This window comes from Tamandua tetradactyla, chromosome 15 (genome assembly GCF_023851605.1).
Source record: "Tamandua tetradactyla isolate mTamTet1 chromosome 15, mTamTet1.pri, whole genome shotgun sequence".
NCBI lineage: Eukaryota > Metazoa > Chordata > Mammalia > Pilosa > Myrmecophagidae > Tamandua > Tamandua tetradactyla.
The window spans coordinates 35,656,603-35,684,479 of record NC_135341.1 but is presented as its reverse complement, the minus strand read 5'-3'; the positions used below and the strand labels follow the sequence as shown (position 1 = coordinate 35,684,479).

Here is a 27,877-nt window from a genome sequence, read left to right as displayed (position 1 = left end):
CATCTGCACTCCCCCCCTCTGCTTGCTGGGACCCCCAGGGAGGTGAGCAGAAACAGGAGGGGATCCTTTTCCAACGCAGGCCTTCTCTGGGGAGCGCAGCCTGGTACATCTCTCTGGGGCCCCCAATGTTCTCCATCTGGTGGAACTGTCCCTCACTTTTCCCGCCCCCCCCCCCAATGCCCTAGATTCTCCCTCCTGTAGTGGGTGGGATGGAGGAGTTTTAAAAAGGAACTAAGGGTTCTGGCTCCTGGTATGCATTCGGAGGCCACTCTAACCCAGTCTGGCCATGCTCTCCAGCTGCTTCCCAGCATCTCCCAATCAAGGTCCTGCCTCTAAGCCTTTGCTTGTGGTCTGATCCCTGCCTGATGTAGCCTTGCCTTCCCCCACCTCCAGCCTGGGCTTCCCCCCGTCCTAGTCCTGGGAGCCCTGGGGGGGCAGGCACACAGGCTCAGGAGCCAGGGCAAGCAAGGGGGATCGTGACCCGCCCCTGCTCAGCCAGGCAGTGACTGGGGCTGGCCTCCAGTGTCAGCCTCTGTCCCCTCACAGAAGAGAATGGGAAATCTGCCCCACAGCGTGTGGAGACTGGCACCATGCCTGACTTAGGGCTGGGCTGGGGCAATGGAGAAGGTTTGCTGAGGGGATGAGTGAGCAAGTAAAGGAAGGAGAGATTGAAGAGCCCACAGGAGACTTACCTGATACCATAAGCAGCCATCAGGCTGAGCGGCTCAGACAAGCCTTCTTAGGGCAAGATCTTGGCCTGGGGTGTCCTAGCCAAGGTGTGCCCAGAGGAGGTGTGCGATGCAGGCCAGGACAAGTGGGATGTTAAGCTTCCTGGCCTGGTGCACGACTGCATTCAGCTCTTTCTGTCTGAATTTCAGCCCCTTGGGAGAATTCGACGGCAGGTGTGTAAGGCTGGTCCACCAGGCTCTGTGAGCTGCAGTGATGTCACATCCCAGGCCCCCCAGATCCTTCTCCTGGCTAATGAATGCTGAGTGACCAAAGCTCTTCTGACACTTCCTGGGGGGCCCTACAGCCTTGGAGGAGGACCCAGGAGAGGGGCGCAACCCCAAATCCCCAAACTTATCTCCCCTGAGGCCTGAGGCAGACCCTTATCTGACCATCACTAGCTCAAGTAAGGGGATACGTTTCCTTCAAGGACCATTTGACCACACCCAGTGGTGGCCCACTGGCATTGACCCCCTCAGCGTCCCCAGGGAGGCCAGCTCCCTGCTCCACAGACACAGCCTGGAGGCCTTCAAGGAGTCTCTGGAGCATCAGCTATCTGGCAGGGTTGCAGGCAGGGGAGGCCACCCTAGCTGATCTCCACGGGGTGCCAGGGCAGTGTGTGTTGGCTCCAGGCTCACGCCCCTCTCCAGGCCCCTCGGGAGTGGGGCTTGGACAGTGGTTCACCTTCCCTTCCACGCACATTCAGGCCACCTCCTCCACGGAGCCCTTTCTGGCCCCCATTTCTGAGTGGTCTTTCTCTAGCCTGCATGCTGCCCTGAGCGCCTGTCACCGTCCAGATCTACTTTCTTATTTCCTTGCTGGCTGGTGGTTCTTAGGCACTCATTAAGCACTCAGCGAATGCCAATGCCAATTCACCAATTCGCCACTCGTCCCCACCCCTGGGGGCCCCTGGCTGGCTCCTCTGGTTGGCAGTGGCACCTTGCCAGGAAGCAGAAACGCTGTTTGGGTGAGGGGAGAATAATCAGCCGTAAAACGCTGCAATCAGGGAGGAAAGGCGGCTCCGGCCCTTGGCGCCCACGCCTGCGCCTAATTGGCTCCACGTCTCTGCGGCTCCTTTTAAGAGTAGGAAAGTGGAGGGGTCAAGATCTCTTAATGCTTGTAATGGAGGGGAGGCAGAAGCCACTGCCAGCCCCACATAAACACCTTTTAATTGCCCAGAGTAGGGTGGGTGGAGGCAGTCAACACTGCGGAATCCCCTGCCTGCCTGTCCACCATTCCCACGCCAGCTGCAGCTTCCCTTGTCTGGAGTTAGAACCCAGAGCCACAGCCCTCTCATCTGCTCTGCAAACACTCATGACTCCTATTCTGGGCCAGGCCTTGGGTGTAGGTGCCACCTGGGGCCTTGAGACCCCCACCCTGCCCCAGACCTGCCTGTCCAGCCCCAACAGTGGATCCAGCTCTGAACTGGTCTCCGGCTGCCTCAGTGCCCAACTTTCTCTTACTATCCTTGCTGCCTCCTCCAGGCAGCCTTCCCTATTATCCCTTTGGCCTGAAGGGGTCCCCGTGGGTTGCCTGGACTGCCCCATTCTGTCTACACCACTTTAAGGTCCCAACGTTCCCTTTCCTGTGGGGTTTCTAGTCACCAAGGCTGCATCTTCCTGTCCTCTTAGACCAGTGGCTCTGAACTGGGGGCAATTATTTTGTCCCCAAATGGCATTTGGCAATATCAGGAGACATGTTTGGTTACACCAGGTGTATGTGTGCATGTGTATGGTTGTGTGTGTGTGTGTGTGAGTGTGTGCTACTGGCATCTAATAGAGAGCAAGAATGCTGCTAAACATCCTATAATGCACAGGACGGCCTCCACAACAGTCATTCAGCGTGAAACATCAACAGGGCCAGGGCTGAGAAACCTTGCATTAGAGGAAGCCTGAGAGGAAGCAGCAAGTAAGCGGGAGCCAGGCAGAACAGTCGCCCTCCGGAGACTGACCCACAAAGTTGGGTGGCTGACCTCGTAGCCCCTGCCTTCCTGGTCCCCTCCCTGCTCACACCTCCCGCTCCCCCAAGCCCCCAGCCTAATGTCTGAGCAGACCTGGCCACATGGCCAACAATGCCTGTTAAACTGGGTTAAGTGGCCATTAGCCACAAAAGCAGGGCGGCTGTGTGCAGAAGTGTTTTTAATATTACTCTTTAAATGACGCTCGCTCCCCAGAGAGGTCACTGACAGTGGGAAAGCTGCCCTCTGGAGCCCCTAGAACGAAGGCCAGAGCTGCACCTGCCCACGCCCCACCCACCTGAGCTTCATTCAGCATCTGCACTGCCCAGGGAAGGAAGTGAGGCGGCTGGGACTTGCCTGTACAGAGGAGACCAGCGTTCCCTCCCCTCTTCGCTCAGCCCTGCCCCCGCCCCCCGCAGGCAGCAACTGCCATGCGACCCTGATGGAAGCACAGAAGAGACAGTGTCCTGGGCAGTTTGTGGGATCTGGAGTCCAACCACCTGGCTCCAAAGTCCGGATTTGCCGGGAGACCTCGGGCAGGTGGCTTAACCTCTCTGAGGCTCAATTTCCTCAAATGTAAGATGGGCATGAGAGGAGTAGCCTAAAGGCTTCAGGGGAGGGTTTGGAGAGATCCAGGAGGCTCCGGCCCCTCCCAGGCCTGGCCCTGGGCAGGCACTTGGAAAGAGGCCAGTGATGGTGGGAAGGGATTATTTCTGCCATTTTAGGGAAAAGGTCCTGAACTCTGAATCTACACAGAATTATCTGGGGAGCATGAAAAAGTACTGGCTTCTGGCTCTACCCCTGGAGAATCTGATGAATTTTATTGGTGTGAGGATGGGGGCCATCCTGGTTTCAAAAGCTCCGCAGATGATTCCAACGTGCATTCAGTGTTCAAAAACATTTTGTGTCAAGGCAAAGCAAACAGCAGGCCCAAAGGCAAGCAACTGAAAAGGTCCTGGCCCCTGGAACAGCAGGAAGTTGCTGAGGTGGCACCTGGGGACGTGGCATGTTAGGAAGGGCAGGGCCCACGGGAAAAGTTGGGTTCGGAACCCCCAGCCTGGTCTCTCCCTGTCCCTGGCTCATTTGAGGCTGGAGGTGAAAGGGCCTCCCGGGGAGTAGGATTCTGGCTGCCACCCTGATGTCCTCCAAGAACCTGCTCTGGCCTGGCTGCTCCGGTCCCAGGCTGCCCACCCCCCGAAGCCAAGACCACCGAGCCACACACTTTGCCTGGTCCCTGCGAGGAGGCTGGGGTCTCCCACTGGGGTCACCCCTCACCTCATCCGAGGCAGTGCCTCCTCCCATGGCCTCTCCTGAGCCACCCAACAGAGATGCCAGGAATGGGGCTGCACGTGGCCTTACCTCCAGGGACACTGCTCACACTGAGGCCTTCGTGAATGAAGGCCCCTGGGGCTGGAAGACCAGGGGTGCTAGGCGGGGATGGCACTCGCGTTCTTGCTTTACAGAGGGGGAAGGTAAGGCCTGGGACAGAACTGGACTGAGAGCTCCGTGAAGGTAGGAACAAGGCGTGCCCTGCCCAGCTGTACCCAACCCCTCCCCCAACGCCAGCCCAGAGCCTGGCACACAGCTGGCCCCTGGTGAATGCTGATGAACGAATGAAGGAAAGAATACAACAATAAAGAGATGGCCTTTCTGAGAGAGAGGCTCTAGGAAGACAGCAGGAGAGTCTTGATTTGGGTCCAGCTCAGCCCCGAGTGTGCTATGACAGCTTAGGGGCCTTCCTAACCCTTCTGGGATTCAAATCCGGGGTATGCGGGCTCAGGCTCAAAGTCCTCATCTCCCTTACGAGTCGAAATTCCAAGGCAGGTTCCCTCCTAAGCGGAGGTCCCAGCATGTTTCCTGGACTTGGGAAGGCAGGTTGCCTGTGCAGGGCCCCGACCTGGCCTGCTCCTGCCTGACTCTTGGCCCCATAAACCACCCAGCGCAGCTCGTTACAAACATCTGATTGCCCCTGATTAGATGAGACAATGAACTTCCATCCTGGTGAGCCGGTGCTGCTCAGCTTCTTCTTTGCAAGTCCAAAATTAAAATTCCAGACCAGAGCAAGGGATTTAAATTGGATTACTGGATGGGGTCCAGGGAGACAGGAACAATGGAGTGGGGGACGGAGGGGTCCCAGCTCTCAACACCCCTCCCTCTGTATGCACTCAGGCTGCAAACAAATGTGGGAAAGGAGAAAAGGGCCAGAACTTGGTTAAAAGCAAATTTAAAACATAATTAAGACCCAAGCTCATCTTGAACAATTAGGACTGAGGAGAGGTAAGGGTGGTCCTTGCCTTCCATTGGGGAGCAGACAGGAGCATGTGGTGGGCCTGGAGTCAGGGGTGCTGCAGCAGGGGTTCACTGGCCAGGAGAGAGCTGGGTGGGTGAGGCCGGGGGGCTCCAGTTACACCTCGGGGATAACACAGGGATCCAAGGGCCCGGGCTGGGGTCGGAGAGATCTGAGTTTACATTCTGGCTTTGCTGCATCCTGGCCTGATGCACGGCACCTCCAGGTCTCAGCGTATGGCCCCGTGTGTGAAGCGGAGGGTAGCAGAGCCTTCGCAGAGGATTACTGTGAGAATAATATGTGATAGGCTCAGCGCACAGTGAGTGACCAGCCAGTGGCCACCTTTCCCCATCATTGTTCCACTGAAAATAATTTAACGTGGACTGTATACCAGGTCATGGGCTGGGCTGTGAACAGGGCAGAAAGAAGACAGACATTTGTCCTACCTCATGGGGCAGAGTCTGGCAGGTGGGGTGCAGGGAGAAGGTTAGGACTTGAACCCCAAGCCTTTGGCTGCCTCCCTCCAGCTGTCAGGGTTGATTGTAGCTCTCGGAATAGGGAGAGGGGCTAGCGGAGGGACTCCAGCCCTGTGGGTCCTGAGGAATCCTACAGGGCTGGGTGCTGGACTCTGGGTATAGAGGGTGAGTCGGGCAGCTGTTACTGCCTAAGGTGACAAGTCCTGAAGTCTTGGTGGGTAGCAGACCTGAAGGATGCTCCTTCTCAAATTTATCAGACCGTCCTGACACAGGTTTGGAGCTGGGCAGCCAGCACCTTGTAATCTGGGTAGGGGGACAACAGAACAAGGAAGTAGAATGCAAGTGCAGGGTCTGGAAATGTGGAAGAGAGAGGCAAATAGAATGAGAGACAGGAGGGAAGGTGTGCGAGCAAAGGCCACGAGGCGGGCTGATGTGCTGGCTGGGCGAGGTAAGCAGAACCTCTCCCATGATTGGGGGGACACTGTCGGACCCCATGAGGGGCTGCTGTGCCAGCTGAAGGCTTGGCTTTTGCCTCCTCCCCATGACAGTTCACTTCCCCAATCATCTCCCCACATCCATGACCAGGAGGTCCGTGGGCTGGGGCCAGCTCTGGCTCCTCACCGGGTCTCCCTCTTCTGGGCCCCTAAGATCCTGGTCACACATGGGGGGCAGCAGGGTCCAGCTCCTGGGGAAGGGAATCTGGTTCTCTCCTGGGACTCGATGTGGGAGGGGTCTAGGCTAGGGTGGCTGTGCTGCCCTGACCCTACCAGGACCCTAGTCTGAGCCAAGGCATGGCTAGTCATCTTTTTTTCTTTTTTTTCCAACAGTTTTATTGAGATATGATTCACATGCTATAAAAGTCACCCATTTAAAGGATACAATTCAGTGGGTTTTAGTATATTCAGAGTTGTACAACCATTACTGCAATCTAATTCTAGATCTTCATCACCCCCAAAAAGAAACCCTGTGCCCATTAGCAGGCATTCTTTATCCAAGCACCCCCTCCCCCAGTCCTAGGCAACTAGTTTATGTGCTGTTTCTACGGATTTGCCTATTACGGACATTCCATATAAATGAAATCATATAACATTTGGCCTTTTGTGTCTTCTTTCACAAAGCATAATGTTTTCAAGTTCATCTGTGTTGTAGCAGGTAGCAGCACACCATTCCTTTTTTACTGGAGTAGCTGGAGCAGCTGCAGCTGGCCCTCTGATCTGGGGGCCGCTTGGACCTCCCTCCCTCATTTATTGCATGACCCTCCAGGGCACCCTGCAGCTCCAGAGCCCCTCCCCGCCTGCTGTCGGCGGCAGTCTGAGGACCAGGGGTCTGCTGGTTTTGTGGATCCCATCAGGGCAGCCCACCAGGTCCTGTCACCCTACAAAAGCACAGCATCTTGGAGGCAGGAGCAGCTTGGAGTGGACAGGCCTAAGCTCTCTGGGTATAGATGGGGAAACTGAGGCCCAAAGGAGGCAGAGAAACAGTTCAGGTCATGGGCCAGCAGAGCAGGGCTACATCCCCTGGTCTTGCATGGCCACGGCCCTCCCTGTGGGGCACCCAAGGCCCCTCAACACTCTCTCCCCATCAGAGCCTGCAATCCACCCTCCTGCTCCCTCTGGGGCAGAGACTCCACCATTGGCGGCTGCTGACCCGGCCAGGTGTCAGGTGCTGGCCCAGGGCACCACTCACAGACAGACGAGGGACCCAGAGGAACGGGAGGACCCTGTGCCTGGCAGGAAGGAGGACGGACTTGCTGTACCGCAGGTCACCCCTTGAGCAGCCTACTCCAGGCACAACCATCCTGCTCCTGCCACAGCTACCCACAGTCCAGATGGGCACAACCCCGCCGACAACAGCTCAGCCTCAGTCCAGAGGGCCCAGGAGGGCCGTGTGACCATGGAGGGGTGTGTGCCAGTTTGAATCTATTATGTACCCCAGAAAAGCCATGTTTTAGTCCTGGTTGAATCCTGGGGGAGCAGCCATTTCTTTTAATCCTGATTCAATATTGTAAGACAGAAATTTTTTATTAGATTAACTCTATGGAAATATGAGGTGCCCAATTGTGGGTGTGACCTTTTGATTAGATGGAGATGTGACTCTACCCATTCAAAAGGGTCTTGATTTGTTTACTGCAGTCCTTTAAAAGGGGAAACATTTTGGAGAATCCTTAGATACAGATGCTTGGAGAATAGTTGCTTCAGAGCTGACAAAGGCATGGATGTTTGGAGATGCTGAGTGCCAACAGAGAGAGCAGATGCCCAGACACGGGCAGGGCCCAGCAGACATCACCATGTGCCTTCCCATGAGATGCTAAGCAAGGTGTTTCGGAGGAGCTAAGTGAAGGCCCACAGATATTTAGAGAGGAAACCACTGGCATCAGAAGCCGGGAGCAACAGAAACAGGAACAAGGAGCAGCAAATGCCAGCCTTTCCAGCTGACAGAGGTGTTCCAGACAGCATCAGCCTTTCTTGAGTAAAGGTAACCTGTTGGTGTCTCAGTTTGGACATTTTCACAGCCTTAGAATTGTAAACTTGTAATACTAAATTCTCTTTTTAAAAGCAGTTCTACATCTGGTATATTGCATCCTAGCAGCATTAGCAAACTACTACAGAGCGGGACAGAGCCTTCGCGGGGCAGGGCCACCCTGCCCGGCCCTCCCTCGGCCCACCCGCACGTGCCTACCTTCAGAGCCTGCACCTTCCTGTCCAGCAGGCTCTCAATGTCTCCTGCCACCTTCTCCACCAACTTCTGGGGCTCATTCTCCTGCACTTCAAACAGGTTCCGGTTGTCCTTGTAGATCTGGAAGGAGGCAGAGGCCAGGGGTGAGACTGGGGTGGCGCCACATTCCCATGCCCTGGCTCCCGCACAGCCCCCTCAGGAGCATGGGGGGTATCTGGGGGTTGGGCCCAGCATCCTCACGGACTTGAACTTGCCCAGCTTGGGCGGGATGATGGCCAGTTATGGTTAGTGGCTTGGGGTTGGCCTTGACTTCTCTGGGCCCCTGGAGGGGCCATAAGCAGCTCCCACCCTGGTACTAGTTCTGCTTAGCTTGGTACTAGTCCCCTGCTCACCAGAGGGGTACAGGTACGCTGGACAGAAGAGAGGGGTCAGGGTGTGGGGGGGAGATGGAGCCAATAAACATACATCACATACTCATATACCATCACAGAGATGCTCTCACACATACGTGTAACACATGTACACATTCACCTGTGCATTACACACACAAAGCCATCCCTCCATACAGGGGCATCCAGAGCCCTTTTTCTGGGTGCTGCCACAGGCCATTTGCAGAACCTTAGCCGGCGCTCTGGGCATCCCTGGGCTCCTCTGTCATTCAGGCACAGAATATGGAAGGTGGGAACCAGTGAAAAAGGGGCAGGGGGGAGGAATGGATTTGCCCATCCCCCCTCTTCGGTGTGGACCTGTGCACACGGGCATGCAGGGGTGTACATCTGACAGTTTCAATTTGTGCACATTTGTTTGTGTCATGGCTCAACACATACCCATCTGTGTGCATGTAGCTGCGTGCAGGAGATGGGGTGGGGCTGGGGACTCCAGACGCAGCCCAGGGACTTGCATGTGAATCTCAGGAGCAGATTTCTGTAGTGTCTTTGTCTATGGCCGGGGTCTCATAGTGTGTGCACGCTTGTGTGTGCGCGCATGTGTATGAGCATCGAATGCCCCTGCATGCATCTCCATGCCTGAAAGGGTCCATATGTTCACCCAGGTGACCCCGGGATCACCGGATCCTTCGCCAGAGGTCACAGGTCGGGCTGCCATGGCTGAGCCGCTGCCACCAGCCTGCACAGAAGTGGAGGGATGTGGAGAGAGAGCAAGTAGAGGCGATGCCGGGGAGATAAGGAGGTGGGAGAGGCAACTGATGAGAGGCGAGACAGATGGGAGAGATAAGGTCGGGAGAGTGACAGCATGATGCCTAGGAGATAAAGTCTCATCTGACAGGGGGACAGGGTAGGGCACTTGGCACTTCCAGATCCCTGCCCGGCTTAGCTTCCTACCATCCAAGGGTTAAAGCACTGCACAAAGCTCGGCTCAGGCAATCTCCTCCTCCTCCTGCTGCACCCCCATCCCTCCCAGCCTCTCTTTTCCTTTTGTCCTTCTCTTAGAACAAAATAATTTGTGGTGAAGTCGCTCCTTCCCACAGAGCAATAGGAATTAGGGGGCAAGTTGCTAGGGCTGGCCACACGGTCAAGGAGGGTGGCGGCCCCAGTGGGCACCAGGTCAAGTTGTTCCTTGGCCCTCTGGGCCCTGCCTCAGGACAGAAGCCCCTAAATAGGTGACAGTGATGGAGATGGAGAAGGGGTGGGAGCCTGGGGGCTGCTGGGAAAATGCAGGGAGCCTGGAGCCCAGCACCTTACTGTTGGGAAAACTGAGACTCAGAGACAAGAGAGGACAGCGTAAGTTCACATGGCTGTGAGTGGCAAAGCCAGGTCTCCACGTTTCCTGAATTATCTTTCCCAGATCAGCCTTGGACAACCCCCCACCCCCGCCCCCAGGGCTGTTCTGGCCGTGGGCACAGGCACACTGGCTGAAACCCCTGCAGAGCTCACCCTGGTCCACTTGGCACCAGCAGGGGGCACCGCTGCCCGACTTCTCTGGGCAAGGGACACAATTCCCATATTTCAAACTACCCTGTCAAGGTCATTCTCAGGGGCTGCCATGGTCAGGGCTGTGCAGGAGCCAAGGCTGGATGGTGAAGGCCTCTGGGCAACTCTCTGAGGGGCCTGGGGTGTCCCTCCTCCCTGGGATCCAGACTGCCCCTCGCAGCCTGGCGTGGTGCCGGGCCGGGGTTTGGGGATTACAGAGGGGGTGGGTCTTCTGGTGGCAGGTCCGCATCCCAGGGTCCTGACGGGTGAAAAGGGCTTAGAACCAGGGATCCTGCCAAGAGTCACCCTGTCTCTGGACCTCAGTCTCCAGATCTATTAAATGAGGGCACCCAGGGCGGCCAAGGACTGTGTGACTCCCGGGGCGCGGGGCCTGCACTGTTGTCACTCCTGCTATTGCTTGGGACCGCGAGAGTTCGGCAGAAGGGGTCACAGGGCTCAGTCCCCACCCTTTCCCTGCTACATCCACACACTTAGGGCTGTCTGAAGCTCCCCGACCTGGGCAGGCAGCCTTGGTCTCCTGGGGTCTGCCCACCTCCAGCCTCTGCTCCTCCTCCCAACTCTGCTTGGGCAGCCCTGCCCCAGGCACACTGTCCGTGTGGGCGGCACTTCAGCTGGCTCTGGAGGTGATAACAGGGGAACACAGGCATGGGGAAGCTGCCGATGTGGCCAGCTCCTTTCCATCTCTCCCCAAGTGCTGGACCCAAGCGCAATGGACTCTCAGCATATTACCTGCCCGATTCCATGTTCAAGAGCAGAGCTCTGGGGCCAGCTGGGCGGATGTCTGACTCCTCACTTCTGCTCGGAGTCGTGTGGCCCTTTTTCCTCCTGTCCCACTTCTACCCAAGGCCCCACTGTGGCCCCCTCCTGCTGGCCCCACAAATGACCCCTCATGCGCCCGAGGTAGCTTCTGCTCCAGCCAATCAGGTCCCTGGACCCCCAGCCCATGCTGATTCCCATGGCCAGACATTTGCTGGTGCTGCCCCTGCTTCCCCCCCCACCTTTCCCTGCCTACCTAACTGCTCCCTAGAGGGGTAGGGAAGTAGATGGAATTGGTTTCTGGTCAAGCTGCAAGCCAAGCCTGTCCCCCAATTCCAGATGACTCCCTGAGGTGCAGCAGCCCTCACTCAGGCTGTGGCCCCTGACCAGCAGGCCTCAGGTGCCTCCTCACGTCCTCTGGGGTGGGCCCTGAGCTGGGCCCAGAGAGAGCTGAGTGATACAGGTTAGCAGATGGCCACACCCTGAGAGACAGGTCCTCTCTTCACTGATGGGGTCTGGGGCGGTACTTTCCACATGAAGGCCCAGCAGGAAGCTGGTGAGAGCCCAGGGAAGTTCTAGAGCATGAAACCTGCCCAGGGCTGGCCCTCCTCAAGCCCCAGACTCCACTCCTGGCCCCTGGGGCAGCTCAGAAGCAGCAGAAAGGCCAGGGTGACTGGGCGCAGGGCCCTGACAACCACAGCAGGACTCCATGCCCGCTGGTGTCCTGGGCCCAGAGGGTGAATTAGAAAATCCCAACAGCTCCCATAGCAGCACAGCCTGCACGGGCTCCTCTGCACAGACAGCTGGGACAAAGTGAGAGATGGGGGCTGGCAGTTCAGCAGGTTGCTGCAGGTCCCAGCCAGCCGTGATGGAGTAGAAAGAGTCAGGGGATTCATCTCATAGGGGGGATGGTGGTGGGTGGTGGGACAGGAGGCCCAGTGGTAGAGAGGCTGAGGTACCAGGAGAGCAGGGCTGGCTAGGGCCCCAAGGGACAATTCAGGAGGTAGTTCAGAGTCCCTGGCTCCTGCCACCCTGTACCATATACCCGTGGCCCCTGCTCCCCTGGGGTGTCCTCCTGATGACCTCCTCCCCTGGAAGGGATCCAAACACCACCAATAACTGGGACCCGACCTTCCTCACCAATCCCCTCTGCTACAACCCCAACCCTCTCAGTTTGAATAATTCTTTTTGTTAAGAAGCATGTCTGGCCAGCCTTCTGGCCTAGGAATTCCCAGGGTCTGTGGGGCCGATGTCTCCTTCGGGGTCCCAGGCCCTCTGCTGCCTGGCCTCCTGCTTCCCTGGAGGAGAGAAGCTCCATATAAATGAGAGATGAGACTGGAGGACACATGGAGGAAAGGTGACCTTGGGCAGGAAGCCTGGATGTTCACAGGGCGACCGGGGGATGTTGTTCAGCTACCAGCCCAAGGGGCCTGGAGCATAGAGATAGGCACCACAGGGGACAAAAGACCCAGGAACAGGGACGTGGATGGGCCCCAGTCAGGCTGGAGAGGTCTTCTGCAAAGTCCCAGAAAGCCAGCAGGAGGAAGTTGGGGAGGGGGATGGGAAAGGAGGGAAGGGAGGGGAAAGAGGAGAGGAGGGATCCCAGAGGCAAGAACTGCCAGTTGGCTCTGGCCCCCAGGGCAGGCACTTTATGCCCTTGGCCTCACTGCCTTCTGAGAAAGCCTCTAAGGGGGCTCCTTTCTGAGCATCCCCATTCAGCAGATGGGAGTCAGAGGGGTTAAGTCACACAGCAGAGCTGGGACTCCCCCAGGCGTGTTTGCCCCGAAATCCCACCGTTCGTTCGAATAGCTGTGTCTCGAAGCTGTGAACTCGAAGATGAGGCCTTTGGGGAAGGGAACACAGGAGATGGGCTGGGGGTTTGGTGGGCCTGGAAGGGGCCAGGGTGGCGTGGAAGGTGGGAGGGACTTCCTAGAGTGGGAAGGGAGGGAGGAGGGGGGAAGACGGGCCCTCAAAACCAGGCTGATCGACTAACCATCCACCCAGCCTCGGGAGAAAAACTGACGTGCGCGAGGCTCCTCTCCGCAGCGAAGGTGAACGGGCCCTAATCTCTGGAAAATTAAATCAGAAAGAAAATGGAACGAGAAAGATTTGATGCAGGCGCAGCCCCTCGACTGGCTGTCTCCTTGAAGGCCCAGGCTTGGCGGGGGTCTCGGCGCATCCCAGCCCCCTCCCCCTGCCTGGGGCGCAGGCAGGTCGGGGTAGGGGGGAGGGGGGGAGTTGAGCCCTGAGCCCTGTGAAGCAGGCCTCGTGGGATGTGCTGCTCTCCAACCCCCTCTCGCCACGTCTCTTGGTGTCTGTTCCTTGAGTTTGCAAAGAACAGCCAGATGAGGGTCTTAACTGTCATCCTCCTTACTGGCAGACCTGCAGTGGGGACTGGGCTAGAGATGGCAGGCACGGGGGAGGGGGCTGCCTGAAGGGAAACAGGATCTGGAGTCGGAGGTAGAATCTCCTGCAGAAACGGGGCACACCCCTGTCGGCAACTGGGGAAACCTGCACGTGGGTGAACAGGGGCTCCTGTTGGCTCAGGGACCAGGAGCTGGGCCAGGTGGGAGGGAGGGTGGTGGTGACAGAGAGACTGGGAGTGACCAGCTAGGGACTCCAGCTAGTCAGGACAGAGACAGCTGGGCCCAGGTTCCCTGCCCTAGCTCCTGCCAGGCCGCTGCCCCGGAACACCAAGGCTACTGACATAACTGACAATCACCCTTGAAGACTGGAGGAGGGAGGGGGTGCTAGGGTGCCGGAGTACCCTCTTCCATCAAAACACCCAGGGAAGACCCCGAGCAGGCTCAGTCCCCAGGGTCTACCTCTGCCCAAGGGGCCTTGGGCCTTACAGCCCAGATCTGCTTCTGTCAGAGCTGTGGGGCTGCCCCACAGTGGGTGCAGGAACATCTAACCTGGCCACTCTGGGGACACACCAGGCACCAGAGTAGGTGCGAGGCTGAGGAGTCCCTTGCCCACCTAGTGCAGGACTTATGGTAGGGGCAAGAGCAAGGGGCCCCTGGAGGCCACAGAGCGCACAGTGAGCACACAGGCAGTGCTCGTTTACACGCTTCCTCGGCTGCTGACATTCACCTGCTGTCACGTTGGGTTCCCCCGTGGCCATACCACGCTGCCACCACCCTGTGGTTCGTTGGCCCCATGGTTGTTAGTCAGATATACATGGGGTCCTGTCATAATCAGACTTTGAACTCGTGGCATTGGCTGTCACATTGTTAGGGATTGCCTGGCATGAACTCTCTGTCTAGGGGAGGTCACAGATGCCTATCCAGGCCATTGTGATCTGGCACTGCGTGGGCTGCAACAGAGGACACGCAGGCAGTGTGAGAGGAGGGCACGGGGTCTGGCTTCTTGGACACAGTGAGGATGAAACTTCCGGGCGGTGGTCTCTTAACGGCACCATCTCCCCCCACCCCACCCCATGACTTTCTGTCCCACCAGGGGCACTCTACATTCATGCCACTCTTGTAGGGGACCTCTTGGACCAGGAGTTGCAGAGATGGACCAGACCTCATCCCTGCCCTCCCGGGGATCCGGACAAATGCCTATTCAGATGGCTAGTGACAGAGGGGAGGCAGTGGTGAGCTGCGCAGGAGACACCTGGGAGAGAAGCTGGCCTGCTTAGGAAGGCGGGGTGGGGGTGGGGGTCAGCTGGCAAGAAAAAGACTGGGGATGGCTTTACAGAGACAGGCCATCTGAGAAGAGTCTGAAAGGCTGGGCAGAGGTTTGCCAGATCTGGGGGTAGACAAGGGATAAGAGACCCTAGGTAGGAGTAATGGCAGGTACAAGGGCTGGGAAGGAGAAAATTAATGGACTCACAGTGGCAAGAGCAGAGGGACTTGTGGGGGTGCAAAAGGGAGGCTGGGGACAGGTTGTCAGGGGAAGGGAGATAATGGGGGGGGGGTGTTCCCCAAGAGGAAGGGGTGTGGTCTAGACCACGTGGTGGGATGGTCTTGGTGACCCAATAGGCAGCTGCAAGAAGCGCTCATCAGCAGGTTTCCCTTCACCAAACTCATAGGGGCACCGAGCCTCCGCCGCCACCCCCAGCAACGCCTCCCTGTTTTTAAAGTTAAAGTTTAGTTGACTGTCATCCATTACCGCAATTAGTACATTATGTCTAATTATGCAATTAGTGTAAAAAGTGCACTTGCCGCTGAGAATGGGAAATTACACCGCCTCGTTACGCTGTAAAATCCGTGTCATAAAAAGGCTCAATCTCTTGTTTTTCAAAAGACACAAAACCCAACGCAAAACAATAAACCAAATCCTCTCAGCCAGGCTGGGCCCGGTCTGTGCCAATCTCGCCCATGCTCGGTCTGTGCCAATCTCGCCCATGCTCGTGCCCGCGCGGGCTCTGGGCTCCGAGGCCCCCACTGCATGCACCCCGGGTGAGGCGGCTCAGAGCGGCAGAGAGCAGGGCCCTTTCCTGGGTGCCGCCCTGTCTTTGCTCTGCTGGTACAGATGTGAATTTCCAAACTGACTTTAAAACCATGGCATTTCTCATTATCCATCCATTCAGGGCCTGGACTAGAGTGAAGCCTCCAGTTCTAAGGCCCAAATATCCCAGGTGAGAGCAGCCCTGGAGGGGCTGTTGCCACCACCTAGTTCCAAGAATGAGAGGTCCTTTCTCCCAGGTTCCAGAGGGCAGAACTCTGAAGTTTCCGAGGGCGCCTTTGAGCAGAGGTGCAGATTCCAGCTCATGGAAACTGTAAGAACTTTTTCACATCCAGAGCTCCAGAGTTCTGGAATTACTGCCCAGATAGATAGTGAGCTCCCCATCACAGGAAGTGTGCAAGTCTATCTGTCAGGGATGCCAAGGAGGGATTCACCCACAGTCTCTCAGCGTTATTAGATAATCTCAGTATTCCCATGGTTGTGTGCCTCAGTGAAGTTTGCCACCTGTGACTCCACCTTCCCTGAGGTCTAGCTCCCTTGGTGGTCAAAGGGGTGCTCTGAGGACAGGAGAGGATGAGATAAGAATCTGATGGGGATGTCCCTACCACAGAGGTGACAATCCCAAATGGCCTAGCCCATGGGGGCTGGGGAGGGGGCACACTCGAGCATCACTGCCTGCCCATATCAGTGCAGCGTACAAGCCTGTCTACCTCAGAAGCAAACGCTACAGGTCCCGGCCCCTCTCACTTCTGGTGCATCTCCAAGGTCACGAGTGAAAGCTCCAGCATGAGCTGCTGGGTTCCTGCCTAGAAAGAAGCCCTCTCCCTAAGTAGCTTCCTGAGCCCCTTCCTCTGAGCTCCCACTCCCCTTGAGTCTGAGATGCCCGACCCAGGCCTGCTGCACACAGCATCCCAGCACCTTCTTCAGGGCCAAGAATCTGCCCTGCCCCCAGGGGGATGATGTGTGCACCTCCTACAGGTGCCGCTGCTGAGCTCAGACGAGGCGTCCACAGCACCCCGGGGCCCATCGGGCACCATGGCTCCCGCAACCTTACCCGCCTGCGATGTGCGCCTATCGGTCCAGTGTGCTGGAGCATCTGGGTGCTGACCACACCCCAGGGGGAAGTATTTCCTGAGAAGGGAGATGGGGTGTAGGGAGGAAGGGGGGCCTGGGCCCCGCTGGTGAGACACCTGTTGCCTCAACTCAGGACAAGTGTCCCTGGACAGGCCCAGCCTCCAGGCTTTTGTCCACTCGGTTGACAGGGCCTTGGGCTGCAGGTGGCCTTGGAGAATAGGGGAGCTGAGGGGCGGCTCGGCCACATGGACACCAGTCACGGTGACCCTGGGGCCTCCCAGTCCTCTCAATTTGGCTTGGGATAGCAGCAGGGCTTAGGGATTTGAGGCTGAGGTGAACCACGCTGCAAGCGAGATCCGGGGCCCCACTCATTCCCTGCCCCCCCGCGCCCCGCCCGGAGCTGGGAGCCGCCGGCTGTCGAGGCAGCTGGGAGGGAAGCTGTGCCCAGCACACCAGCTGGCATGGGGGAGTGCGAATAAACATACCCGCACTTTCCCAACTTGCAGAAGTCGCCGTGTGGCGGCCGGCTGGTGTAGGCGCCCATGTTTATGGGAAACAGATTGTTTGTGCCGGCGTCTGGGCCTCCTTGCCACCCACCCTGGCTCTGCTTTCTCCCACTGCCTCCCCGCCCCACTAGCCCAGCCTTCTTCCCCCCAGCACCCCTGGCATCATCCGCAGAAGGACCCTGCTAGTGGTGACAGGGTCCGCCACGTGCCCGGACAGGGCCCAGCACATAACCCATGGAGTCATCATAACAATCTTATATTCCCATTTTACAGATGAAGAAACCAAGGCTCTGGGAGATGGAAAAACTGGCCTGAGATTGTATATGCAGCCAGTGGAGAAGCCTGCACTCAGACCCTAGACATCGATTTCAGGCTCCGGGGACCCCCCAGTTCCACGCCTCCCTGGCCCCAACAAGTCTGGTCTGCCCTTAACCCTGGTTCTCTGCCCGAGCTGCCCCAGCCTAGTGTGGCCTTGGACGTGGGTTCCATCCCCAGAGCAGGGTAATCGCACCCTCTTCCTGACGTGACAGCCTGGGGAGAGAGACCCAGGGCCTAGCCACTGCTTTGCTGTCTCCCTCATCAATCCCTTCCCCTCCTGAGCCTTGATCTTCGGATCTGTGAGATGGGGGCTAGAGTAAGGCCCTCTCTAGCCGCCTCCTGGGGCGGTGGGTGAAGAATGAGAATCTGGCTGTGCCCTGGGGAGGGTCTCTCAGAAGCAAGAGCGCTGGCAGGGGTGGGCAGCAGGGGTCTCTGGGAGCACATGGAGCCTCGTGGGTCAGGCAGGACAACCTAATTATTTCACAGTTCCAATCGGTTATCGAGATTTCATTTAAGACAACTGTCCCGCACGGCCCAGAGCTGGCAGAAATTCACCTTCATAAATACCCTTGTGAGATGGATTTGAGGCATAGAGTTCTGAGGAGCACATCACCCCACACCAAGAAGCAAAGGAAACAAATTTGCCTCCTTGGCTGGAATTGCCTCCATTCTGTTGCCTTATAGCATTGATGGCCCCAGGGTGGGCCTCCTCAGGGGCTGGGGTCCTGCCTGGTCAGGCTTCTGGCAGGAGGTGTCACCTGACTCTTCTTTATCCACCCTCCACTCCATGTCCTGTGACAAGGGCACACAGGAGGGGCTCAGCAGTTGGCCACCTTCTTACAGAAGAGGAAACTGAGGTGCAGGAAGGGTCAGAACCTGTCCACAGTGGAGCCCCTGGAGGCCCCCTGCACCCACAGCCACGTTGTCTGCCCAGAAGGAGTTAAAAGTCCAGCTGGGAGGCAGGAGGCCTGGATTTGAATCCCAGCTCTGCCCTTTACTAGCCATGTGCCTTGGCATGGGCCTTCACTCTTAGAGTCCACACAGCCCTGAGCTACTGCAGCTGGGTATTCTGGGGTGTTTCTCAAAGATGGATGGTCAAATGCAAGGTATCGTTGGTTTCTCATGGGCCCTCTTCCAGGGCTGCTCCCAAAACCCCGAGGACCTTCCCCGCCCCATGTTGTCCTACAGGGAGGGCTAATGAACTTTCCAGGCCACATGGGCCACAAGTCTGCTCCATGCTACTGTGATCTGCTCCTGAAGCTGTTGCCTAACAATGACAGCACCAAAGACAGCCCTGATCACAGTGGGCGGCCTGCGGAGGCCCCGGGCGCCTGTGCAAACACAGCAGAGCTTCAAGGCAGGTGTGGGGGATAAAAGGCAGAGGGAGAGGTAAGTCCTGGAGGGGACCACAGCTTTGCAGGGTGTCACGGGCCCTCTGTGGGGCAAGGTCATCCGAGGGATCTGCCCCACACCCACATACACATGTAATTCCAGGCATCTGCACCTGACCTTGCATCCCAAAGTCACACACATAGACTTCATGCACACCTAGCACTCAGGAAGCTGCTTGCAGACCCTGTCCATGCTACTCACACTCAGGCTCACAGGAAAACTCCATAGCCTGGGTGGACCTGTCCACTGACACGGGATGCCCGGCAACCCCAGGCCTGTGGGTCTCCAACCATATCTTAAAAGCTGGTCTTCAGCTATCTGAAACGTTCTAAGCCACAGAAGTTTTCTGGTCCCAGACAGCCAGGGCTACCCGAGGGTCATGGCCCTAAATCCTCCTGCTGGACACACACTGAAGATGTCCCTACCAGTGTGGGTGCTGGGCCTGTGGGGGCAAGGGCATGGCCAGACTGACAGGGCCCCCTGTGCCACGGTCCCCAGGAGGTCCATCTGGGCTCCTTCCTCTGTGTCCCTGATGTAGGCTGATCATGAAGCCTGAGATGGAGCCCACAATGGTGAATGTGTAAGGGAGCATCTGAGGGGGCACAACACATGGGACACCTTCTTTCCATCCTCTGTCACACCTCTCTGCTCCATCTTAGGCCCACTTTCAGTTTTTCTTTTTTCTTTTTCTCTACCTCCAATTTATACACCCTTTTTGAACTTTATATTTCTAAGTAAGTGTGGTTAAATCTTCCATTAAACAAGTCAGAAGCACAGACAAACAAACAAACAGGATTGAGACACTGAGGCCTCGCATACACGAGGATATACTGAGGACAGGCACACTGGGACATGTGAACTCTGAGGACACACACCCAGGGAGAACTCCCTCTCTCGCTGTTCACAGGCGCTCCTGGGCTCTCCCAGGAGAGCTCCCACGTTTGGACCCAAAATATTCTGGGGAGTCACCCCACAAGGGTTCCAGAGTCCTTGTGTGAATGAGTGATCTCTGGCCCATTCCCAGCTGGTGTTCTGGAGCAGGTCCTGGCCCTCCTCTGTGCCTCAGTTTCCCTTCATTTCACTGTAGGGAGAGGGAGGGACAATTCTTGGCATCCCTGGCTCCAGGTTCTCTCTTCTTGAATGCAAGAACCCCCATGGCCCTTGGGCCTATGTTTACTTTCTCTGCATCCGCGGGCCTGTGTGCAGTGTTTGCCATGCAAACGGACTATGCAAACACTACTGACTGCTTGGCCGCACCAGCAAACATGGCGAAGGTCTGTGGTCCAAGCAGCCGTGAACTTCGAAGCAAGAGTTTTGTGGTCACAGGAGGCAGACACTGCACCTGGGCCACCTCCTCACTGTCCAGCTCTGGGGGCTGCTGGGTGGGGTGATGATTACCCCAGAATGGCTGCCAACACCTTGGGGCAGCGTGTGCCAAGCCCCGAGTGAGCCTCCATGCCACCATTGCATCAGAGCCTCCCAAGCCCTCGGCTGTCCCCATTTCACAGATGAGACAACTCAGAGTAGTTGGCAGAGCTGGGATTCAGCGATTACACAGTCAGACTGACCATGCGCAGGCACACAGACCTCGTCCCAGACCCCACCCCCCAGTTCCCCAGCAAAAGGTCTCCATCCCACTGGCTCCTGCGGCCCTCCTCAGCCCCAACCCTGGACCAGGCCCCCTGCTCTGGGAAGCTGCCCTGACTGGCCCTGCAGCTGTAGGGCTGCTTGCCCCATGGAAGTTTTGAATCTGTGGGGTCAGCTGAGCCAGGTGTTGGCAAACCTTATCCTGTTTTGACTGTCCTTCTAGATGTCATATCTCAAAGGTATGCCAGAAATCACAGCCCTTCAGAATAACAAGCCCCTAATTCACCTGCCTGGGGCCAACCGATTTTTATGCTCGGATCTAAAAGGCAGCTCCATCTGCACCCAGGGAGGTCACCAGGCCTGGGGCCTCATTCACCCAACCTGTCTACCTGGTAAGGCTGAGGGAGCAAGGACAGATCTGAGCCAGGCTTGGCAGGCAGGCACAGCCCAGGGGGATGTTTCTACCTGAAGAAAACTGCCCTGGTTTTGCAAGGCTGTAAATCTAGGACTTCAGAACACAGATGAGTAAACTGAGGCCTAAGAGGGAAAAATGAGCAGGGCAAGGCCGGGAAGATCAGATCCCAGTTCCCAGCACCTCCTTGTGTGCTAGGGAGGTCAGAAAGGATTTCCCTGAGCAGGGGTGTGGTGGACGGGCAGAGAGAAAGCACACTGGCCAGGGAAAATAAGAGACCGAACATCTGAGGTAGCTTTGCTCCCCTACTGGGGCCTTGGGGGGTGATCTGCTCTGTGGATTCTGAAAACCTGTGGCGGCCTCGAGTAGGCTGGGGAACCAAGGCCGGGACCACTGGCTCATGGTGTGGCCCTGCTCCCTCCACCCCCTGACCTTCCAGGGGCCTAAGTGCCCAGCAGGGCTCAGTCGTGATGGCGCTCCGGCTCCCCAGTCATGTGCTCAGCAACTTCCAGCGGGACGGAGGGAGGCCTGAGCTTCCAGCTTCGTCAAGGGCTCCCTGAGCAAAGAGGTAGTGAGGGTGATGATTCCAGGAGGACGAGAGTGGAACAAATTGCCCCAATTATGTTAGGCAGCCCTACTTCCTCCTCAGCAGGGACCCAAGAGCTGGAAGCTAGGTCCCGCCCCACCCCCACCCCCTCCAACCATGTCACTGGCCTGCAGGGAGACCCCTCAAACAGCTCACTCTGAGGTCCCAGAGTAGGATCTGTGGGTCCAGCTCACTCGGGGAGTTGGGCAATTCTGGGGGAAAGGCTTCTACTGGCCACTGTTCTGGGGCCTGTGGGCAGGGCCAGGGCGAGAGGCCTGGTCCATTCTTCTCAGACGTTGCTCACTGAGGGTCTCTGAGCACACCTGGGCCTCTCTGGTTTTCCTCCCTGTTCATTAGGGTGGGTGGCCTCCTTGCCCAGAACTCCATGCCTCAGGCCTCTCCCTTGCCCCGAGGAACTCTGAGCTCCTCTAGACTCCAGCTGCGGCCCCTGCACTGCCACACCCCCACTGGAACTGGCGGAGGCCCACTGTTCTCAGTGCCCCACAGAGGTCCAAGCAGGAAGCCTCAGTCCTGGGCCAAGGGCCAGACCAGCCAGGCCCTCGGGTGACCTCCAGGCCGCCCCTCTCCCACATGTACACCCTACCCACCCCAAGGACCTGTGCCACCTGTCCCCCAGCCTGGGACCCCTGAGGATGACCTAGCCAGAGGGCCTGAGGGAGTGACCAAGGCCCTGCTCCTCAGTGCCTCCTAGCACAGGTCGGGCAGTCCCTGCACAGGCCCCTCTGCTGGCTGGGCCTGGGACATACTCTGTCCTGGGGGACCACCCTGCAAAGCTGGCTGGGAACCCCCTCCACAGCACCGTGCTTTGCAGGGCCACCAATACACAGCGATACACTGCCCATCGGGCTCTTAGAGCTTACGGAGCTGGCAGTTGCTAATCTGCAACTCTATCTCACACCATGAATCCAGGGGATGCTGGAGCCGCTGTGAGTGCATAAGCCTGTGTCTGCACAGGTATGTCAAGAAGGCATGTATGCATGAGGCATGGCAGGATAAGTGTTCACAAATGTTCATCTGCGTGCACACGAGAAGAGTGGCGGTGTCCCCATGAGCGTGCAGTGCTTGCTCAACTACATGTCCTGGTCAGCATGTGTCCGGGTACACGTGTGTCCCTACGTGTGTGTACACCTGTATGCGCCCTGAACGAGGTGGGGGTGGTCCTTCTCTGAGCACAACCTGAGTCTCCTCTGGCCCTGTGTCCCTCTGTCTAAGAAGAGCAAACAGTAGGTCTCAGGGGGCATCTGTGTGTTTGGGCCCAGGGTGTCCGGAAGCAGACCCAGGCCCCTGCTCCTCTGCCCACCACCTCAGAGAGACAGGAGCCAAGCACGGCCACACATCTGTGCCCAGGACGGCCACACTGGGCTGGTGTGCCTTCCAGATGCTCCCTACAGACACAGAGATGCCTCCCCGTTTCCAGACTCTAGGCTGCAACAGAGACAGGCCTGGGGCAATCCCTCCCCCCCCCCCCAAGACCGGAAGATCTAGAAACCCATGGGAATGACTGATCTCTCCGCTGACAGCAGGTGAGAAAAATTGCTTTTCTATGAACACTAAAAACAAAAGCAGGGGGTCCTCCTAAGTCCATGCCTTAGAAAGACTCCATCACTTAACTCCGAAGGTTGATTCCTTGGAGAAGTCGAGAGCTGCTAATTCCTTGGCTGCCTCACTGAGCGGCTCAGCCCGGGGGGGCGTTATTGTGCCCCCACCCTGGGATCCAAGCCTGGTGCTTGGAGCGCGGCTGCACTGTGAGCCCAGCACCCAGCTGATGCTATCCCAGGCGGGCCGGGCAGAGGGCAGCAGAAATCGGGTCCATATGCCGCTCCTGCCCAGCTAATGGGCTGACAAATTAGCAGGTCTCTCGTCTAAGAGGTGATGAACGAGCAGCTGCCCGGAGAACGGGGGATGGGCCACCTCCCCAACTCGGCGGGGCCCAGGGCTGGCCCGGGACTGTGAGGGGTAGAGGAAGGGGGTGTCTGCGGGTTACGGGGAAGGAGAGGGCAGAGGGGGTCCCAACCTCGGAGGACCTCCAAAAACAAGCCCAGCCAGGGAGGCCCAAATTCCCCGAGGCGCTATCACGCTGTTAAAGGGTTAGGCATGGCCTTCTCAGACCCCTCTTTAAGATCACCTCAACACACAGAAGGGCCTCGGTGCCTCGATGAGAAGGATGACCAGGGGTGGGGTGGCCTGAGGCGTGGGGGCCTGTGCCCTGACGAATGACCACCCTACTTCCTACAGGGGGCCCAGGGCCGTCCAGCCTGGACCTCAGGGGCTGACGAGGATGGGGACCCAAGGCTGGGTGCTGGGGGCCACCCATGTAGTGCAGCTGCCTCTCCCACATGACCACAGGACTGTGGTCTCTAGGCTGGGAAGGCTTGTGGAGGGGACGCAGGCAGAGGCGAGGGAGGGGTCCAGGAGCCTGAGTCAAAATAAAGGGCAGCTTCCAGGGCGACTGAGCCCTGGGCGGTGGCAGGGAGCAGAAGGTGACCTTCAGTCTCACCAGTGCTCTCTGGGGGCCAAATGGTCACAAATGTCTTTTCTGAGCTGAGAGCCCAAGAGTCTCAATTTGGTCCCCAAATCTTTAAATAGTCCCCCTTCTCAATGCACACAGAACATCCAAGATGGAGCAGGATTCACACACTGCTTCTACAGAGGATCGGCCTAGCTCCCTGTGAGAGCCCTCTGGTCAGGTGAGGCAGCCCCCACCCAGGTCCCCTGAGGGCTCGCTGTCCAAACAGCCCCCAAGTCCTGTGCCCCTCACCCCTGTCTCTCTCCTCCCCCACCCTGTGTAAACAGAACCCGCCTGCCCTCTCTCCCAGGGGCTGCTAATTCTTCACCAGAACTGCTCGGACGTGAAATTGGAGTGAGACAATGTGTGTTTAAGGAAATGAATCTCGCATCTTAAGAGGCTCGGGGAGCCCGCCCTGCACCCCATCACCCTGCCCGCCCACCCACAGCCGGGGAAGCAACGCCAAGCATTGAAGAAGAGAAAGGCGGAGGTGATATTCAGTGCCAAATTAGCAGCCGCCACAGCCAAATATTGTACTTGCCTCCAATCTTCTTTTATTTTTCGAAAGAAAAGGCTTTTACAAAGTGAAAGAGGCTGTTGGAACACTAAGGCTGATGATGTTTTAAAAAGGCATGCCTGCCACGCGCGGGGCCGGTCTCCGCCCTCCCCTTCCCCTGGGCGCCCCGCCCGCCGCGCCAGGCCCCGCGTTCGCGTCCTGCTGCACCAACCCCACGGGCCCATGCCGCACGCGTTCTTGGACCCTGTACCAGGCCCGGGCATGGGGACCGCCTCGGATGTCTCCCCGTCTACACGGGGCCCGCCCCGGTGAACGAGTCACACCTGGTGTGCTCAGAACCAGCCCACCTTCAGAGGCAGTCCGTGGCCTGTCTCTGAAAGTGCTCCTTGTCCACCCTCATGGTCTTGCGAGCCCCTGCTGTGGACAGCCACTGCCTCTGCTCACCCCCAGTGTCGTTTTCCTGTGGCCCTTCCCCTAGCTGCCCAATGGCCCGACTCTCTGGTCACTTGCTGAGCAAACACCCTCTGTCCTGATGGGCCCCCACCTTCTACCCAGCCTGCCTCCAGCTGCCACTAATTAATTCAACCAGGGAATGGCTGAACTGACCTGACTCATGCCTCCACACAGAGCACTTTTTCCACCTCTGGCCCCTCAACCGAGTGCTGGTTGGTCTCAGGCATCACAACGAGCTGGTAAAGTAGACAACAAGCTGGTTTTATTGAGCAGCGCATGCTCCCCGCCCCTTCCACCTGCGAACTGAGGCTGGAACCCCTGCGCATCCCCAGACACCACCCTTCACCCTCATTCCTGCATGACAAGCACCACCAGCCCAGGAAGTGGCCACAGCCTTTATTTGTCTGTTGAGCATTTCTTCACCCCCACCCCCACCCCCACCCCCACCCCCACTGCCTTCATTTCCTTGTCCAGGGAGGGGGTGGCGGGTTCGCTGGCTGTGAGCTCAGAGGCCCCCAAGCCTCGAGATGCCACTGGATGGTGCGTGGACCCTGGCCCTGCCTCACATGGCTTCACGGCTCTCACTGCCTCAGAGACCCTCAGATGCCGCCCGATAGTTCCAGGAGGTGGGGGTTGGCAATGCCCCATTTTGCCTATGAGGCCACTATGCAGCGAGCTTCTGGGATTCACCTGAGGTCTCAGAGCTGGTTAGAGGCACAACTTGAATCTGGATCTGACACCTCCTACCATGGAGCTCACTGTACTCTCCCCCACCAGGCTGGGGGCTCTCTGAGGGCAGGGGTGGGTCTCCTCCATCAGGCTCGGGATTTCTGAGATCAGAGACCATCTCTCCCATCGGGCTGGAGGTCCCTGGCCCCTGAGAGCCACCATTCCTTCCATCCCGCCCCCCTTTCCGGCCCACTGGTGGTATCTACTGATAGGCACCCCCCTCCTGCTAGCAAATGAGGGACGCAGCCCTGTTGTTAATTATCACATGCTAATGGAATAAAGAGATAGAAGGAGGGAGCCAGGGCAAGCCAGGGAGAGACATGGAGGTGGACAGAGGTGGAGTCTGCTCCCAGGTCCCCAGCTGGGGGTATAACAACCATGCCCATGACCTCCACAGGTTAGGCTTACAGGGTATGGGCAAGGGAGGCAGAGAATCCCCTCTGGACCTGGGGCCTCCCAAAGTGGAGTCAACTGTGGAGGCCTGGTGCAGTGGATGCTGTGGGGTGTCACCCACACCCCAATTCAGAAACAAGGCCCTCATTCCTCAGGCCGCTGAGAGAGCTGCCTGCTATCCGCTTTCAGCTGAGTCCCTCCCCAGGAGATGCGTTGGACAGAAGGGATCGGCCTCATTCATGGTCTGACTGATAAAAAGATGAGGCATGGAGACTGCAAAAGCCTGGCCCCTGGCCTCAAGTGGGGACCACTCTGAGGGGCCAAGCCCAACTCTGGGACTCTCCCTGAAACTGGCTGAGGCTTTAATTGCATCTGCATTAGAGTCCCTACTTGTCTGCCACCCAGTCCTGAGGCCCTTGCCCCTAGTGGGGTGGTCGCCAAGAGCACACCCAGTAAATGCCTGAGCACAAACCTCCATCTCAGAGCCTGATTCCAGGGAGCCCTGGAACACGACAGATGGTGCCAGGAGCAGTCCCGGAAAGCCAGCTCTAAAGTGGGCCTGGCAGGCTGGTGGTGAGGACCCACCAGGGGCACAGGTGGAGCACTGGCACTCCCGGCTTGCGGTAAAGGTGCAAGTACTTGAACTCTCACCCTTCATGCACCAGGATACCTGTGGAGGGGTGCAAAATTTCAAATGTTTGCGTTTGAGGGAAGTGTGATTATAAGGTTTTGTGGAGTGTCTTGTTGCTGGGGGCTATCAATGCTTTGGAGAAAGACAATGAAAGTCTGATTAATCATGAATTTAAGGTGAAGTGTGAAAGTCAGAAGGCCCCATAGCGGTATATGAAAAGATTCTCATCTCCTGCAGCCAAAGGCAGAAAAAGCTGGGGATCAGGCTCCAGACTTAATTAGAAGAGCAGCAGAGATCTAGAGGGTGTTACAGGCTCCATCTTGGGAGGCTGACAATGTCAAGGTCAGAGCTCTAACAGGTCTTGGGATGGGTCATCTGGGTCATTGCACTGGAGAACTTTGGAACCTCAGGGCTTCCTGAATACCCTGAGCTTGCAGAAGTAGTTTCCTCCTTGGTGTTAAAGGCTAGGACTTCCCCATTGGCTGAAGGTAGTGCAGAAGCCTCCATCTTGCAAAACTACACCCCCCCCCAAACATGTCAGGATCTGCACCCTTCCTTTTCAGCCACCAGACTACAAACAAGGGTCAAATCACAATATAACCAACCCTAAGAAGTGCTACTCCCTGAAGGAACCATGGGACTTAGCCCATGGTTAGGCCTGGATCCGGAGGGTGCTGTGTCAAGGATGGTGGAACATAAAGTTGGATATGGGAGAGGTTATTGATATTGGAGCACTTTCCCATGACACAGGATATAATACCCAGCAAGGACCTCAGGAGAGTGGAAGCCTGGTAAAAACAATGGCCCACAATAAGAGAAGTAGAAATTCCAGAACTACGATAGCAAACAGTTGAGAAAGGGACCAAACCTCAGAGAAGTGGCCATACCAGAGTGGTTATACCACCCAAGGCTAGAAAACCCACCAGTGGACCACGTGCCATGGGCGGCCTGAGGACACTCTTTACCAAAGCAAGAAGGAATGTGTTGGTGAGAAGGGTACAAACACATTCAGAAACGCAGTGGGGGCTGTCATCTATAGGCCAGGGACAACATGGGAAAATGCTGCTACTACGGAACTGGACTCTCTGAGAGCAATGGGGGGATAGCTGGTTCCCAAAACAATAGCAGCGGAGGGTGGGCCTTCACCCTTAACTGTGGTAAAGTCACAGTGCAGTCAGGAAATCGTGACCACAGAAAGTTTGGAGATGGTTAATACAGTGGGGCATCTCAAGGGGCAAGAGAGATGGGTAGCCAATAGGGTTCTACTCAAGCTACACAATCAAAAGAAATCAAGGATAGATGATGAGGAAGCCAAAGGCAGCTATTCCAACAAAAAGTTATAATCTTCTGTCCAGATATTGGGCCTGAACCACTTCTCAGACCTGGAATCTCCTGATAAAGGAGTGGCCAGCTTTCTATGAGGAAGGAACCTATAATGCCACTGCAAATATATATAGTGATGTTTCCTCCACCTTTTCCCAAGGGGAAAGGAGAAAACCCATGCATTTCAAG

The 27,877-nt window shown here is 57.2% G+C and overlaps 1 protein-coding gene and 2 long non-coding RNA genes across 4 annotated transcripts in view; 2 read left to right on the top strand and 1 right to left on the bottom strand.

The window, feature by feature from the left end:
* The window catches only part of CACNA2D2 (calcium voltage-gated channel auxiliary subunit alpha2delta 2), a 114,576-nt gene that overhangs the window by 60,479 nt on the left and 26,220 nt on the right, over nucleotides 1-27,877 (bottom strand). For both annotated transcript variants that reach the window (XM_077129193.1, XM_077129195.1), the window contains exon 2: nucleotides 8,126-8,242. In XM_077129193.1, coding sequence (XP_076985308.1) covers nucleotides 8,126-8,242 — 117 coding nt within the window. The remainder of the gene's footprint in view (nucleotides 1-8,125; nucleotides 8,243-27,877) is intronic.
* On the top strand, nucleotides 14,143-16,621 carry LOC143657918 (uncharacterized). Its single transcript, XR_013163026.1, has 4 exons — nucleotides 14,143-14,205; nucleotides 14,317-14,425; nucleotides 15,365-15,553; nucleotides 16,219-16,621. It is a non-coding gene; the product is annotated as an uncharacterized LOC143657918 (long non-coding RNA).
* On the top strand, nucleotides 18,460-24,211 carry LOC143657917 (uncharacterized). Its single transcript, XR_013163025.1, has 4 exons — nucleotides 18,460-18,527; nucleotides 22,554-22,659; nucleotides 23,745-23,823; nucleotides 23,953-24,211. It is a non-coding gene; the product is annotated as an uncharacterized LOC143657917 (long non-coding RNA).